Source organism: Hyperolius riggenbachi, chromosome 8 (genome assembly GCF_040937935.1).
Source record: "Hyperolius riggenbachi isolate aHypRig1 chromosome 8, aHypRig1.pri, whole genome shotgun sequence".
Lineage (NCBI taxonomy): Eukaryota > Metazoa > Chordata > Amphibia > Anura > Hyperoliidae > Hyperolius > Hyperolius riggenbachi.
Genome location: NC_090653.1, coordinates 135,662,501 through 135,678,738, shown reverse-complemented (window position 1 = coordinate 135,678,738; position 16,238 = coordinate 135,662,501). Strand labels below are relative to the sequence as shown.

Genomic DNA, 16,238 nt, shown 5'->3' with positions numbered 1-16,238 from the left:
TAAAAGACTGAGGAAGTGGAGAGGGATCAAATACATAGAGTGGGTAGGTGGAGTCTGAGTAAGAGCGCATTATATATAGAACCGAGTTTGTGTTTTTTCCACCTTGAGAACCATTTCCCTGCCAAACACAGCAATCATTGTTGATAACACACCTATAGTTCCTACATTGGGACACCCACTGACTAGTCTTTATATTTGATTCAGGTACTTGCAGTTGAGGGGGAAGCAGATGACCATGTTGTGTGGATATTACAAAGATAAACAGGGTGGAGGAAAAGTTGTAGAATCTAGAAGAGACAAGTGAACTCATATGGGGCAGGGGTTGAGGGACTGTGACTGCATACTGGGATTTTAGACAGCAAAGGTTTGGGTAGGAGGTGAGTAATTACATTACAGATAGCAGATGTCCCAGAGTAGTAGGTGGGTAGCCCTGATGTATGCTGGCTGATGATGCTACAGTGCAGGGGAGAAGCATAGAATAAGGGCGGCAGTCAGTGGATGTGAGCGATTGGGAAGGATTATGGCATGCGGAGCAAATTACTAGCACCATAGGGGGAGGGCAGTGATTGGCAAGGCACATGTGATACTGGGGAGCTGTGTGTGTGCTTCCTCTCTATGGAGTACTCAGTGGGTGGATATGGAACTGTTTGTGTGATCCTGGCTGTAGTGTTCCAGGTGTCTGCTCCATTATACATGAGGACATGGAACATTCACTGAGCTTTTATAAAGCTGTCTAGAAGGCATAATTTGAATCACTAAGCCTGGATGGTTCCTTTGTTGTATTTACCTCCTCCAGTGCTTTGTTTGTTCTCTGTAGGAATGGGTATGTACTCTGCAATGAAGGTGGGAGAGTTGGGGCCTTTGTTGGGATAGCTTACTGTGAACAATAACTCCTGCTTTCCTTATTTTCATCTCACAGTTACGGTATATGTTTATCCCTATAGATTAGAATCTCTGCCTGTTGCTTTCAATTTTGCTTGGCTTTTGTTACTCCCTTATCACTGAGGACCTAAGCTTGACATGCAGGTTTTACTAATTTTAGTATTTTTTTCATTATTCAACCAGCTTCTACCAACCATCCAGGTTTTTAGAAAGTGATGGTATAATGAACACCAAAAGAATGTAGATAAAGGCACCATTGGTAATTTGTATGAGAGTTTCTTCTAAAAATGGTGAAGAATGCTGTAGTACTAAGTATTTGGCAGTCCAGTGGCAAATTGTAAAGAGAGCAAATCCTTATAAAATTGTATTATTCTAAACATTCAGATAAGACTTTATAAAGGTTATGACATTTTACTTTTTTCATCAGTTTGTCTCACAAAGTTAGGCTGCATGTGAAGGTGACAACAGTAGTGTTTGGAGTCATACAACTTATGTAACGACTTGGAGATGACTAGGAAGGTTGAGAAAGAAAGTAAAGATATGCCTCAGAGATGTTTTTTAATTGTTACAGTACAGAAAAATAAGCAATATAGTTGTATTACCTACATAACTGTATAAATAACTGTATGCCTGTGGGGAACATTCTTAGTAGAATGAGTTAAGTGCTGGGGCGCTGCATAGGCAGTGAGGGGGATATGCTTATATGATAGTCCATAGTATTAGTTACAACTAGACTAGAGGTTCCTCATGAATTTAGAGTTATTTTAATGAAGCCAGGCTTCATAGTTACAAGCTCAGATTGTTTATCATCCTGATAAAGGTGCTTGGAAGGAATGCTTTCCCCTCAGTATATGCTGTTATCTAACCTTTTCCATTCTTACAACAAACTTGTAGATTGCAAAGTATTTTTGTCTTAAAACTCTAATCATCTAATTTCTACAGGGAGACCGCGGTTTTCCAGGAAGTTCAGGTTTTCCAGGACCACCAGGTCCACAGGTAACAACTAAATCATATGCTCACACTGTGCTTTATGTGCTTTACATAACTCCTGAACACCGGGCCAATGGGGGAGTCACAAAATGCACTTCAGGAATTATCTCATCTTACTTATTTGTCACCTCAACTGTATGGAGAGATAATATATTAGATAAACACATAAGGACCCATATGAAACACATAAGGGCCCATATGCAATTTACTTTTTCTCCTGAGTTTTCTACTAGGGGATAATTTTTGTTCTTCTTTTTAAAATAACTTTACAGCACTTTGCAACTGAAAAAGTACCAAAACTTAGTTGAAAAAGTACTATCAAAATTATTTTGAGTATTTTTTTGCTTGCTGGTGGCTTAAAAGGCACTTTATTGACAATTTTGAAAATATCACCTAGGAGAAAACTTGGGAGAAAAAGTTAATTGCATGTGGGCCCATATGCAATTAACTCTTTCTCCAAGGTGATATTTTCAAACCTTTTCAACAAAATGCTTTTTAAGGCCTCCAATTATCTCCCAGGAGAAAACTCAGGAGAAAAAGTTAGAAATATGGGTCAAGGAGAGATAATTCATCATATCAACAGATATGAGGGGATCATCACGTTATGATAGATAATGGGATGTATGCGCAAAACTGCGTTAAGCAGACATACTTGTGTAAAGTCTTATGCACAATGAGTAGAGTGTAACGCTTATAATGTATTGCATTCAGCGCTCCTCATCCCGCGGTAAGACTTTATACGTCATTCTGCTTAATGCAGTTTAGTGCAAGGAAAGATAAATCATGAATTAGAGCATACCTCAGTTGAATTAGAAATAAAAAAAATGGACACATATTAGTGTGTGAGGAGGTGTGCAAACTCTTTCCACACCTTCTGTGTGCCAGTGCCCCCTCTGTTTACATGTATAAGCCCCGCTTCTGTGCCCATAGTTTGGCATGGTCAGAGCCCTTTGACCCGGACATACATGCTGTGCATGCGCAGTTTGTCAGGTCAGCGACTTATGACCACGTTCTGCTCGTCTCCTTCTATGTGCACGAGCAAGGAACGCGGTCACATTGCACCGACCTGACATACTGCGCATGCGCAGTATGTATGACCGGGGTCAATGTTTGGTGGGATACAAAAATCTTGGTAAACCTGCATTCAATGAATTCTGCATGAACTCTGGTCTTGGTTACCCTACCATCTGTTTTGTGTTTTTTAAAGCTAATTGCGGCACCAGCTAGTGGAATTTACAAGAACAATTCTATTTCTACCCACAATTAGCAGGACACAGCCTAAGCAGACCTTACAAGTGCTTCTCAGCGAGGTTTAATTTAGCCAAGCAAGAAACAGGGTTCAGTTTTGTTACTGCTGAGATCCAGGTGGTGAATATCACTACTTTGTTCATCAGATGTTGTTACACATTACTGATCTGAGATGCAATAGTCTTTGTGTGCTTTAGAAATAGAATACTGTCATGTTTGGTTGATTCTACCAGTTATGCTTCCTTGCAAGCTGTGTAGGGGAGAGCAATAATTAACCTCATATAAAATCCAATCTCTTAAAATTTCTATCAGTATTCTTTATTACCTTTTCCTGATTCACCAAAAAAATTTCCCCAACCCAAAAGGAAGAATGAAAAAATATGCAGTTGTCCATACATTTAATGCCTATGCACACAATTTTCGGATAGGTGCTCTAGAACGGAACATAACATTGTTCATGACATTTAAATCCATATTCTAAATATAAGCCAAACATTTTATGTCATTATAAGGCACTGAATTTCTCATTGCAAAAATTCTTCATGCTGGGTCGATTCCAGACAATATATATTGAGAAGGAAATGTAGTGTCATGGGTTGGTTTTATTTAATAGATGCAAGGAAAATAATCACTCAGTTATAATTTGCCTGACAGTTTGTCCACATAGTTGCATACCATATGTAGTGTTTAAAAAAGAGAAAAATAGCATTTGATTTAAACATGTAATGTACACTTCAGCATCTTTCTCTTATATATGTTACGGCCAGAACCCGAAGTGTGGCCACTTCTAGTTCTGGCCGGCCACTTCGGGTTCTGGCCGGCCAATGCGCGAAGTGGCCGCAGCGCTGCGGCCAATGTGAGAAATGTTTTGTTGACGCCGTCTCGCCGCGGCCAAATTGATGATGCTTAATTGTAATGAAATGTAGCCGGCGGCAATGTCATAGATGAAGCCGCCGGCTTTCGCGCACTGCCTCTCCCCGATCCACCCTCCCTCCTCTCCCCGCCTCCCATTACAATACATAGCAGCCGGGCGGGGACATGCAGCCGGAGAGTCGTTCGTCGCGGCAGGGGAATCCTGCCGTTCCTGCAGAGCGGGGTGCTGGCAGAAGCGATGTCTGCAGCCTCCCCCGCTCTGCTGCCCCTGCTGCGACGAACGACTCTCCGGCTGCATGTCCCCGCCCGGCTGCTACGTATTGTAATGGGAGGCGGCGGCGAGAGGAGGGAGGGGGGGATCGGGGAGAGGCAGTGCGCGAAAGCCGGCGGCTTCATCTATTCTATGACATTGCCGCCGGCTACATTTCATTAAAATTAAGCAAGTTTGTCATCAATTTGGCCGGGCGAGACGGCTGTAAACATTCCATTTCTCACATTGGCCGCAGCGCTGCGGCCACTTCGCATATTGGCCGGCCAGAACCCGAAGTGGCCGGCCAGAACTAGAAGTGGCCACACTTCGGGTTCTGGCCGTAACATATATAAACTTCATTCAAAACTAGATTCTGAATTGTAGGTGGTTGATATAGGGAGTTGAAGTCCCTAGTAGTCAGAATTACACAGAAGCAGGATGTAGTTACATTATTACTTGATCACATTTTGGTGGCGTGTGTTCCCTGGATTCTACATAGCTACTCCCTCCTTTGGAATTCTGCTCAACAGTGAAGACCCAACAGGGAAAAGATCCACATAGAACGCTGCTATGGGCTGCTTTTACTGATGTCCTTTTGGGTCAGGAACATTAGCTACCTTGTGATCGTGGCCTTTTTCTTAAAATGTGTGCTGTCACCTGCAGGGCTTCGGAGTCGGAGGACTCGGAGCAATTTGGGGGTACCTGGAGTAGGAGTCAGTGGTTTCATAAACTGAGGAATCAAAGTTGGAGTGGAATTATTTATTTATTAATGATTTATTACCCACTCCATAACCCTGCAAGGGCTGTGGAGTCGGAGTCAAGAAGTCTGAGCCGGAGCAGTTTTGGGTACCTGGAGTCGCTGGTTTCATAAACTGAGGAGTTGGAGTTGCATGATTTTTGTACTGACTCCACAGCCCTGGTCAAGTGTGAAGAGTTTACAATTGTTTCCTAGGTCATTTTGCCTTGTGATCGAGCATCTGCTTTGAAAATGTTTTTCTTTTTGAATTGTAGTGTGTATTTGTGGGTTTATCAAATTAAACTTGTCCCTATGGATGCATGCACGTGACTGGCATCATACAAATGCCCATTTGTTAACCCTTATGCAGCCCTCACTCACTAGTCTAGTGGGCCCAGTTGAAGGCTGTAAACTTTTTAACTGTCTTCAGGATGGCAGTGATTGCATTAAGGCATATCACTTGGTGCCTAACATGGAAATATTTGCTTGCTGATTTCCAAACATATGTTTATGAAACTTACACTTGTTTCTCTTGTTTTCAGGGTCCTCCAGGATTTCCAGGTTTAAAAGTAAGTTAAGAAATATATACAGTTATAGTTAAAATTGCACACTGTTAGGTTTTATTTCTGTTTTAGGGCTGGTGCACACCGAGCGGCTTTTTGGGCGTTTTCAGATCCGCTTGCGGCTGCGGATCTGCTTGGTCAATGTATCTCAATGGGGTGGTGCACACCAGAGCGGCAGGCGTTTTGCAGAAACGAAAAATGCCTGGGTGAGGCATTTTTTGGATTGCGGGTGCGTTTCTGCCTCAATGTTAAGTATAGGAAAAAACGCAAACCGCTCTGAAAAACGGCAGTTCAGAGCGGTTTTGCCGGCGTTTTTGTTACAGAAGCTGTTCAGTAACAGCTTTACTGTAACAATATATGAAATCTACTATACTGAAAACCGCAGCAGCAATCCGCAAAACGCTAGCAAAACGCCTCATAAAAATTAAAAAAAGCGTTTAAAAATCTGCTAGCGTTTTGCGGATCTGCTAGCGGGTTTTGGTGTGCACCAGCCCTTAGTCATGTCACAAATGTGAGAAAGTCACTGTACTGTGTTGTTGCCGTAGAGCTGGAATGGTATTTCCTGTTGAGTTGAGTGTATAGATAAAATAAATAGTGTTTAAAATTTGATTAGGAATAAAAGGTATATACAACTGATTGCTTTTGCTGCCATTCAGATGGCAATACAGTAGTACAGGTACTTACAGCTTTGGAGCCAACACAAATCCAGCTGAGTTGTCAGTGCTGAGCTCATATTGGCTCTTTTGAGTGTATAATCCCATACTTAAAGCGGACCTGAACTCTTGCACAGCACACAATGAAAGGTCTTTATTCCACATATCGCTGCTGAAGAAATTCACTGCTCTGTGTTCACCATTTGTTTAGCCAGATCAGAGTATCTAGTTAGTTCTTATCAGCAGTTGTGAATAGACTGCAATAGCTCTGCCAAGGCATCTCTCTTCATACAGTAAACACTGAGGCTTAGGCCTCGTTCACATCTGCTGCGCTGAAAAACGTGTTAAAGCGCATGGTAAAAAACGCATGCGCTTGTGCGCGCTTTAGTCCGCGTTTCTGTGCGTTGCGCTGCGCTTCTTTAAAGCACGTTTTGCTTACTGTAGCAGCAGCAGTTGTCAATAAAACTTTGTTTTTGTATGTAAATGTATTTTTTTCTCCAATTAGGGGTAAAAAACGCATGCGCTTCTATGCGCTTGTACGCGCTTCTATGCGCTAAAAAAGCGGACCCATTCACTTGCATTGCTGTGCGCTTTCCAGCTCAACGCACAGAAATGCCTGCAACACTACGTTTCTGTAACGCTGCTCAGCGCAGCGCATAGATGTGAACCAGCTACATTTAGTTACATGGAAAAATCAATACCTTGCTGAACGCACAGGGCAGTGCGCTGTGGAAAGCGCACAGAAACGGCCCTGATGTGAACGAGGCCTTAACCTTTTCAGTGTTCCCTGCAAAGTGAAGCCAAGCTAAAATTTCTGTTTTTTTTTTTAGGATCTCCATAAATTGTAACAAAGAATTGTTTTTTTTCCATAAAGGTTATAATGTTATAATCTTTTAGAGCAGAGAGGAAGTTATGAGTTTGAAATGAAATAAATAAAAAACAGTAGAGTTGCCCTAAGAACACGTGCGTATCTCTCAGAGGTGCATTCTTTGAAACAGTTTTACATTGAACACCCTATCAGAGCTAGTATTTTGGACATCAATCCTTTTGCTTCTGCATCAGTACAGAGGTTAGAACGCTTGTCATGTGAAGGGAGCGGGTGGAGCCAAATTGCTGAAACACTTTCTGAATTTCCTGGCTAATAAATCCTGCTGAAGCTCAACTGGTGTTAATACTGTACACATACTGTGTATAGATCTTCAGTTCCACTTAGAATAGAAGTGGAAAACTGCTCTGAAACAAGGATTATATTTATGTAAAACAGAATTAAAGCAGGAAATTCCACTGCTAAATTGTAAGTCTCTTCCATTTATTTTCCAAACAGCAGTTTTAAAACTGAAATATGTGCCAGATAACGAGAAGATAAATTCTATTCATAATCAATACTGTTTTAAAGGGAAGGTTCAGGGACTGTTAAAAAAAAAAAATCTGCATCCACTTACCTGGGGCTTCCTCCAGCCCGTGGCAGGCAGGAGGTGCCCTCGGCGCCGCTCTGCAGGCTGCCGGTGGCCGACCCGACCTGGCCAGGCCGGCGGCCAGGTCGGGCTCCTTCCGCGTTCCAAAATGCGCCTCACGGCGGCGCGCTGACGTCATCGGACGTCCTCCGGGCTTTACTGCGCAGGCTCAGAACGGCTGAGCCTGCCTGCCACGGGCTGGAGGAAGCCCCAGGTAAGTGGATGCGGATTTTTATTTTTTTTTAACAGTCCCTGAACCTTCCCTTTAAGGCTTTATCAAATGACATTATTTTTCTCATTATCTCTGTACTCATCTAAGTCAGAGCCTTCATTTTGTATGGTGATGCTGCCAGAACACAGATCTGAAATTATATATAGGATTAGTTAATCTGCTTCAATTCACTGATTTTGTAGACTGCCATTGCTGCTGTCTGTCTAGTACATACTATATCACTGGATGTAATGCAGATCCTCTGGTCTTAAATTATCAAATCTTCTAAATGACATGGTTGGTGGAAGCATAGAAGTTAGTGGGATGAATATGAAGGCTGCCATATTTGCTTTCTTTTAAACAATGAAAATGACCTGGCTGTCATGTGGATCTTATGCCTAGAATACCATAATTAGAACCTTAAAGGGATACTGTAGGGGGGTCGGGGGGAAATGAGTTAAAGTTACCCGGGGCTTCTAATGGTCCCCCACAGACATCCTGTGCCCATGCAGCCACTCCCCAATGCTCCGGACCCGCCTCTGGTTCACTTCTGGAATTTCAGACTTTAAAGTCTGAAAACCACTGCGCCTGCGTTGCCGTGTCCTAACTGCCCCTGATGTCACCAGGAGGGTACTGCGCATGCCCAGTATGGTCTGTGCCTGCGCCGTATGTTCCTGGTGACATCAGGGGGAGCGAGGACACGGCAACGCAAGCGCAGTGGTTTTCAGACTTTAAAGTCTGAAATTCCAGAAGTGAACCAGAGGCGGGGCTGGAGCATCGGTGAGTGGCTGCGTGGGCACAGGATGTCTGCGGGGGACCATTAGAAGCCCCAGGTAAGTTCAACTCATTTTCCCCCGACCCCCCTACAGTATCCCTTTAACTGGTTCCTGACCAACGCAGTACGAATTTATGTCCAGCAGGTGGTGCTGCGGTTCTGACTAGGTGTAGATTCAACGTCGCAATGAATCGCGTGTTACTGCTGATCTTGCCGCCCTGCACCTGCTGCAATTTGCTCGCTCTGCCGTCTATAAGATGGCAGAGCTCTGCAAGCAAGTCAGGAGCCACTTTCATTGGCTCCTGACTACGTGATCAAGGATAGCCAATCACATTGGCTTCCATTGACAGACAGTGTCAGGAGCCAATAAAAAGCGGCTCCTGTCGGCTGTCAGCACTCTGCCATCATAGAGACGGCAGAGAGAGGAGCCTGCGGCGATGGGGTACCGTCGTGACCGGTGAGAGTGGTGGGTATGTGCGGCGATTTCTTCGGGAGGCGGACATTTACTGTACCACCAGTCTCTGGTCCTTAATGGGAACCTGAACTGAGTAAAAATATTTAAAATAAACACATGATGTAGCTGCAAATGAATATTACATACTAACCTCGCCATCAGTTCCTCTCAGAAGCTCACCATTTTCTTCTTACAGTGACTGACAATATTTTGTCAGAACTGAAATATACCAGTTGCTGTCAGTTATATATCAGCAGCTGTCAGTTACAACTGAATGTGCAAGGTAATGTCCATGTTTCCCTATGGCTCAAGTGGGCAATATTACAGTTTAGCAGCAATGTGCTGACCAGGAAGCTGTTATGGGGTAATGGCTATTTTCAAAATGGAGGACAGAGAATTCCATTGATCACGGTGAACAAACAAGATGCGGGAGAGGAGAAAGAGATTGATGACCAGACTACATGGGAGTTATGTATGACCTGTGTATGTTTATTTTGACTTTTTTATTTTCAGTTCAGGTTCTCTTTAAGGGGGCAGAGACTGCTGGTACGGAAGTGGTTACAGAGAACCTAAGGTCATAATTTATAAAACTTCTGGACTCTAACACGGCTTTTGTCACTGTCCTCTGGTCCCCCGTTACCACCCGGGAACCCTCCTGCTGATCAAGGCCACTCTCCTCTTCTGCCAAGATGGCCATGCTGCAGCCACACAAGCACTGCCACACCTGTTCAGTAGTACAGAGCTGCTTGTGCAAGTTTACTGTGCAAGCGCAGCCGTGCTCACGCAGGCACAGTACCCGCGCTCGTGCTTGAAGAGGACTGCGGCCCTGATCAGATTACCAACAAGCCATTGTCAGTAATATTTGGAGGGTCGACGCTCAGTGACGAGGGGCCAGAGGACAGTGAGGGGAGCCTCATTAGGATCTGGAGGCTTCCTTTTTCTTAAGTAAATCTAAACTTTCATACCTGAGCTTCAGCTCTAGCACACTTTAAGTTACAAACAGAAAGAACAGCAGGACATCCAATCAATTAGCACTGTTGAAAACTAAACTAACACTGCATCATCCACATACTTAAAAACTGGGTAAATTGAAACATCCAACAAATTTAAATATGATGGGCAGCACAGTGGCTCAGCATGTTTTTCCTGACAGTTCCTCGAGTTAATTCCCACAGAAAACCCTGTACATTGAGTATGTATGCTCCTTCCATGTTTGAGTCCTCTGGGTGGTCAGGTTATCACCCATATCCCCAAATCACACACATCTAGGTTATTTAACTTTCCTGAGAATTAACCCTAAAGGCATTAATGGTGATGCTCTTTGAGGAGCTCTAAGTAAAGTGATGTGAAATACAATTATAATTATAATTTCACTTAGGAGAACCTAAAAATGTTGTATTTACATGTTCATGTTCTGTCTGGTGGAAGAAAGAGCTTTAGATGCTGTTTGTTTTGCAACCACCAGAGGTCACATGTATGTACACTGTAATAAAAATAGGCCCATTGTATATGTTGATGCATTGTGTTAATCTGTCCTCTAGGGGGAGCCAGGAGAAATTATTTCTGTTTCGCAGGCAGGATTAAAAGGTGATGCTGGACTTCCAGGTCTTCCAGGTTTACCAGTAAGTTTCTACACAACCACTGTTTTTTTCCCACAAATCCTTTTTTGGTGCATTAAAAAACAATGCAATGTTCCAGAGTCCGTTTGTGAAATGAGCATGTCTTCTCTGGTTATTTTATTATTAAAAGGTCCTTCCATTTCAAATGGAATATTTTCCGACTGACTCAGATGTTTTTTTTTTTTGGGGGGGGGGGTTATAATATTTTTTGCTACTTGCTGTTATTATGGCCAAGTGAAATCATACTAAATTTTAATTATGTCAGTGTTTTTTTGTTTTGATTTCAGCATTTTAGAATTCCCAGAATACTCCTGAAATTGCATGAAGTAGTTTTATTTATTTGACATTTCTTTTGTGCCAAACTGGGATGGAGGGTGCTTTGAGTCTCTTTATAAAACATTTTTTCCGGGCTTTTATATGATATGGAGCACAATATGGTTTGTTCTTCAAGTTTTACTTAGAAAATTCTTAATTACATTTTCTCTTATAGAGATATTTAAAAAAATAGAAAAGAAAAATTTCCCAGGCTAAATTCTTACGTCTGTGTTACTATCTTGTAAAAAATTGATTTAGTTGGGATCTTAACCCATCAGCTGTTCTGAGGTACACATAATTCCATATTTCAGTAGGTTCCCGATCTCTAATAGGTGTAATTGGTTAACCACAGAGTGGTTACTCATATATGTACCTCCTGATCCTAGTAAGAATCCAAATACATTTTACAGGGTAGCTACATATAGGTGGCCACACATGAAACAATAAAATGATCTGATTTTACGGCAATTCAGTAAAAAGATTCTATTTTTTTTTTTTTATTCGATCAGGAATGGTGGATTCTTCTGATCAATTTTTCATGAAAACTGAATGGTGTGTGGTAGATTGTCAATTTATTAATTTATACACTCAAGCAATTTTCTTAGAGTTTCCAATCATTTTTATCATAGTTGAGGAAAAATTGAACATATTTGTGTGTGGTACATTGGTTAGATTTTTGAAATGTTACAATTAGTCAGAAAAATTGATTGCTATTCTTGAATTGAACAGATATTAAAAAATTGTATAATGTGTGGCCACCTTAAGCATGAACTTAGTCTGACAATCTGATTTCTGGAAAATAGTAAACCCTATAGATTGGTATATTATATTAAAGCCTTAAAATTAAGCCTCTCCCGCCCCCCTATCTCAGGTAGGATCCTTGCTATATCATATTAAATACAGGCTGTAAATCAAATCTATTGAATTTAGAGAGCTAAAACTTGAAATCGAACCAGCAAGCAAAAAAATGTAAAATTCTGTAGACCTATTGAGAACAAATTGTTGAATATTGTGTTCTTCTGACCTGGAATTGTCTAAAATTGAAATAACGCCTTGCCAATTTTAGACTGTTACACATAGCTGCAGACTGCCTTATGCCTGTTGCTGTTCTAAAGACAAAACATAACTTACGGTATATAGTTATTAGCTTTAGGTGGTCAGGTGCCAGGAAAAGCAAGACCTCAATAGGTGCTCTGATACAAACAGAGCAGAACCTTCAGTTTTATTCAATGAAAACTCTGCTGCCATCAGGGCAACAGTTATTGGACCAAGGGGAAGAATCAGGTCAACATTGAAGTTAAAAAAGAAACCCTTCCCGATTAATCAAAACCAATAAAACCCTCAATGTGCGCTCCTCCAGTAATTTCCTGTAGAAGTATTTGGCTCGTTTGACTTGGATCGCACCTGTGTTTCAAGTGTGTGTATGACTTTAAATATAAATTACAGAGTAGTTACAGGGCGCTCAGCAACACAATTAAGAATGCAGATTTCCACTGTCTCACACATAAATCTCCCTTCATCTATATATAAATAAATAACAGTCCCCAAAGTCCAAGAAAGCTTCCTTCCAATGTCCTTGAGGATAACAGTAATAAGAAACGTCACAGTCTTCCTGTAATAATAGTATAAGTGTGCTCACCAGATGTTAAGCTGACCGAATCAGGATCAGCAAACAGCGCTTATGGCCCAGCAAGTAATCAGGCTATTTAAGTGTATTCCTTCTCCTTTTCAATGCTCCAGGCATGAAAAAATAAAATGACACTGCAATAGTGTAATACTGTATGGCAAAGATGTATAAAATATCACCACTGCTCCCCAGTTGGTATACTGGCACCCAGTGCACCTCCACCAAGCAATCAATAAAGCCTCTCACCAAACATTGTGGCTGACCCGGCACAGACCAGAAAATAGCGCTCTGCAGACAACATCAAAATTTTTCCTCCAGCAACCACAGTCCTAAGACTCAAACAGGCTCAACATAGTGTAAAACTGATGTTCTTATATTATACAGGGCCAGCCCTGAAACCTCCTAATGAAGATTTTTAATACAAAATATCTTTTAAAATACATCGTACTTTTTAATTTAAGGGGATAATGGTGAGAGATGGTTATGTCACATTACTGTGACATAGGACCTTATTCACTAAATACCGATAGAGAAGCCATTAGCAGATTGCACACAGCAAGTTTACCGCTACTTACGCTGACTATGTAGCGCGTTTTGAACAATTAGCACAACCTGCATGAATAAGTAAGTGTTGCTAGGGTGATGCACTGTATGCTATTTGCAGAGCAGAAATTGCCATAGCAATGTTCATGTTACCAAGGTAATAGGGGTTGTGCTAATGATGCAGCACATGTTATGTAGTCGGTGTAAGTAACAGTAAAATTTCTGTGTGCTCCTTGTGCTTGGTAACCTTACTGATAATTAGTGAATATTGACCATAGTTTCATTTTACACGATGGACTTGAAATAGTGAGAATTATTGACACTTCCATTCATCAATCTAGGATCTATGAACAGTGCTTAAAACACAATTAGAGGATATCTTATATGAGAGGGTTTTGGAGGCTGTCATATTAATTTCCTTTTAAACAACACCAGTTGCCTGGCTATCCTGCTGATCATTCAACCCCCAGTAGTGTCTGAATCACACACCTGAAACAAGCATGCAGCAAATCCAATCAAACTTCTGATCGGCATGCTTGTTCAGGGTCTGTGGCTAAAAGTATTAGAGGCAGAGGATTAGCAGGACAGCCAGGAAATTTTCACTGTTTAAAAGGAAATAAATATGGCAGCCTCCATATCCCTCTAACTCCAGGTGTCCTTTAAAATCATACTGATTCAACAACAGTTTGTAAACCTGAAAACACTTCAAAAAAGGTTAAAAGCTACCAAAACCCCAAAAACAGATTTGTTTATCCTTATACTGCTGCTGGGCACATAAGCTTAGTTAGCATTCTTCTAGATTGTTGTATCGACTCACATGGGGGCCTGTTCACTAAAAATCTGGTAAAATGTATGTGTACAGATAGTGCATGTACATTTTTCAGTTTTTTTTGTGTGAAAATATCCCATGGTGAGTAAACAAATATAATGGCACCAGTATTGTTTAACCCTTTAGCAGCCAATTTATTTAGAGGCTTGCAAGTGCTCCTGGCCAATTTATTTTAGCACATTTTTTTTTTGTATTTCTTATTTGTTATTTTTCCTTGCAACTAATTACCGTAGTACTGCTGTAATGTGTATTTATGGCCACTTGTCACTAGGGGGCAGTGTAAAACAATAGAGGATCTCTGCTTTCAGTTTCTATATCCTCTGCTAGCAGAGAGACATCAAAGCATTCCAAGAATTTAGAGCACAATGAGTTCTGCAGGCTGAGGTCAAAAGCAGTGTTCTTATCTCAAAGAGACAATTCCTTTGAAGCTGCTAATGGGTTTAAAGAGAATCTGTATTGTTAAAATCACACAAAAGTAAACATACCAGTGTGTTAGGAAACATCTCCTATTCCCCTCTGTCACAATTTCGCCGCTCCCCGCCGCATGAAAAGTAGTTAAAAAGTTTTAAAAAGTTTGTTTGTAAACAAACAAAATGGCCACCAAAACAGGTAGTAGGTTGATATACAGTATGTCCACACATAGAAAATACATCCATACACAAGCAGGCTGTATACAGCCTTCCTTTTGAATCTCAAGAGATCATTTGTGTGTTTCTTTCCCCTGCACCTCACTGAAGAGTTACAAGCTGATTGTTTGTTTCTTCTTACAGACAGCTCTGCCTGGTTGTCTGTAATTCTGCAGTATGTGACTCATCAGTATGTGAACAGAGGAATTATCCAGCTTGTAAAAGATAAGAGAGCAGAGAAAAGCTGGCTAATGTAAATAATACACACACACAGGGGAATGTGCATAGAGGGGGCATGCATAGCAGATCACACTGAAGAGTTGGCAGCCTTCCAGACACAGGAGGACAAGTCCGACAGGGGAAAGATAAGCTGATTTATTACAGAGATAATGATGGTAGAAAGTGCTGCAGTAAGCCAGAGCACATTATAATAGGTTTAGGAACCTGTAGGATGGTAGAAAACACAATGACATTTTTGTTACAGAGTCCCTTTAAAGGAAACAGCTTGTGATGGCTTAATATATATCATTGTATCTAAATTTGCATTGATCATTTAAATCTTTGTTTCTGAGCAACTTTCTGTATCTGTTTTCAGGGTTTGTTGGGTCCCCCAGGGATACAGGGTCCTTCCGGCCGTCCAGGACCTGCAGGTTTACCGGTACAGTTTTGATTTCTATGAATAAAATGAAATTGACTGCTTAATGTTATGGTGAATTCTAGCTAGTTGCTGCTACGTAAGGTTATAGTAAGCAACTAGTTCTAGTGTGAACACCAACCTATGATCCTTGCCAATAGCCAATAATTTCACTGTGAACACTGCCTTGGGGCCGGTGCACACTCAGATCACAAAACTAGACTATTGTGATTTTGCAGCACAAATTTTTGTCAATTTTTGGGTGATTGCGATTCCTCTCAGGGGAACTAGAATCGCAACGTGATCAATGCCAAAATGCTGCATGAAGCAAGTTTACTATTTATACAAATTTAAAAAACTAAAATAATTGTTGGGGATTTGCTTTCCTCAGCAAACAGGGAATGTAACATCAAATATGAAATTATTTGAATTACTGTTTTACACCTGCAGGTGGCGGGCTTTATCTGGACAGCTAATGCTAGGTACACACATTACGTTTTTCCGCTCGATGGATGTGTTCGATTGATAAATCCCGTCATGCCCAATATTGCTCTCTATCGTTTTCCTGCACGATTTCTCATAGAAGTGAATGAAAAAAGATAAGAAAAACAAGCAGAAGACAAGAGAATTGAGCTGAGAATCGAGCGGAAAAAACGTATTGTGTGTGCCCAGTATTACGGTCTATGAAACCTCAAAACATTGTTTAGATCCTGAGTCCCCCCACACCCAGCTGACTGACAATACTGTCATGTCATTAGCAGCACCTTTTCTATCACACTGTGAGAAGGGACAGAGAGGATCTGCTACATAACAGGTGCATACCCAGTGGACAGTTCACTGCATCTGTACACCAGATGTAGTAAGAATCCAGATGTTTCATTTGGGTGAATTGGGGTTTGAAGCTGAGTGTTTAGTTTGGAGGGGGGGGGGGGGTTCTGTTTTGTTTTTAACTGTGA

The 16,238-nt window shown here is 41.4% G+C and overlaps 1 protein-coding gene across 2 annotated transcripts in view; it reads left to right on the top strand.

Moving 5' to 3' along the window:
* The window catches only part of COL4A5 (collagen type IV alpha 5 chain), a 296,097-nt gene that overhangs the window by 119,961 nt on the left and 159,898 nt on the right, over positions 1-16,238 (top strand). For both annotated transcript variants that reach the window (XM_068251138.1, XM_068251139.1), the window contains exons 7-10: positions 1,825-1,878; positions 5,522-5,548; positions 10,631-10,711; positions 15,244-15,306. In XM_068251138.1, coding sequence (XP_068107239.1) covers positions 1,825-1,878; positions 5,522-5,548; positions 10,631-10,711; positions 15,244-15,306 — 225 coding nt within the window. The remainder of the gene's footprint in view (positions 1-1,824; positions 1,879-5,521; positions 5,549-10,630; positions 10,712-15,243; positions 15,307-16,238) is intronic.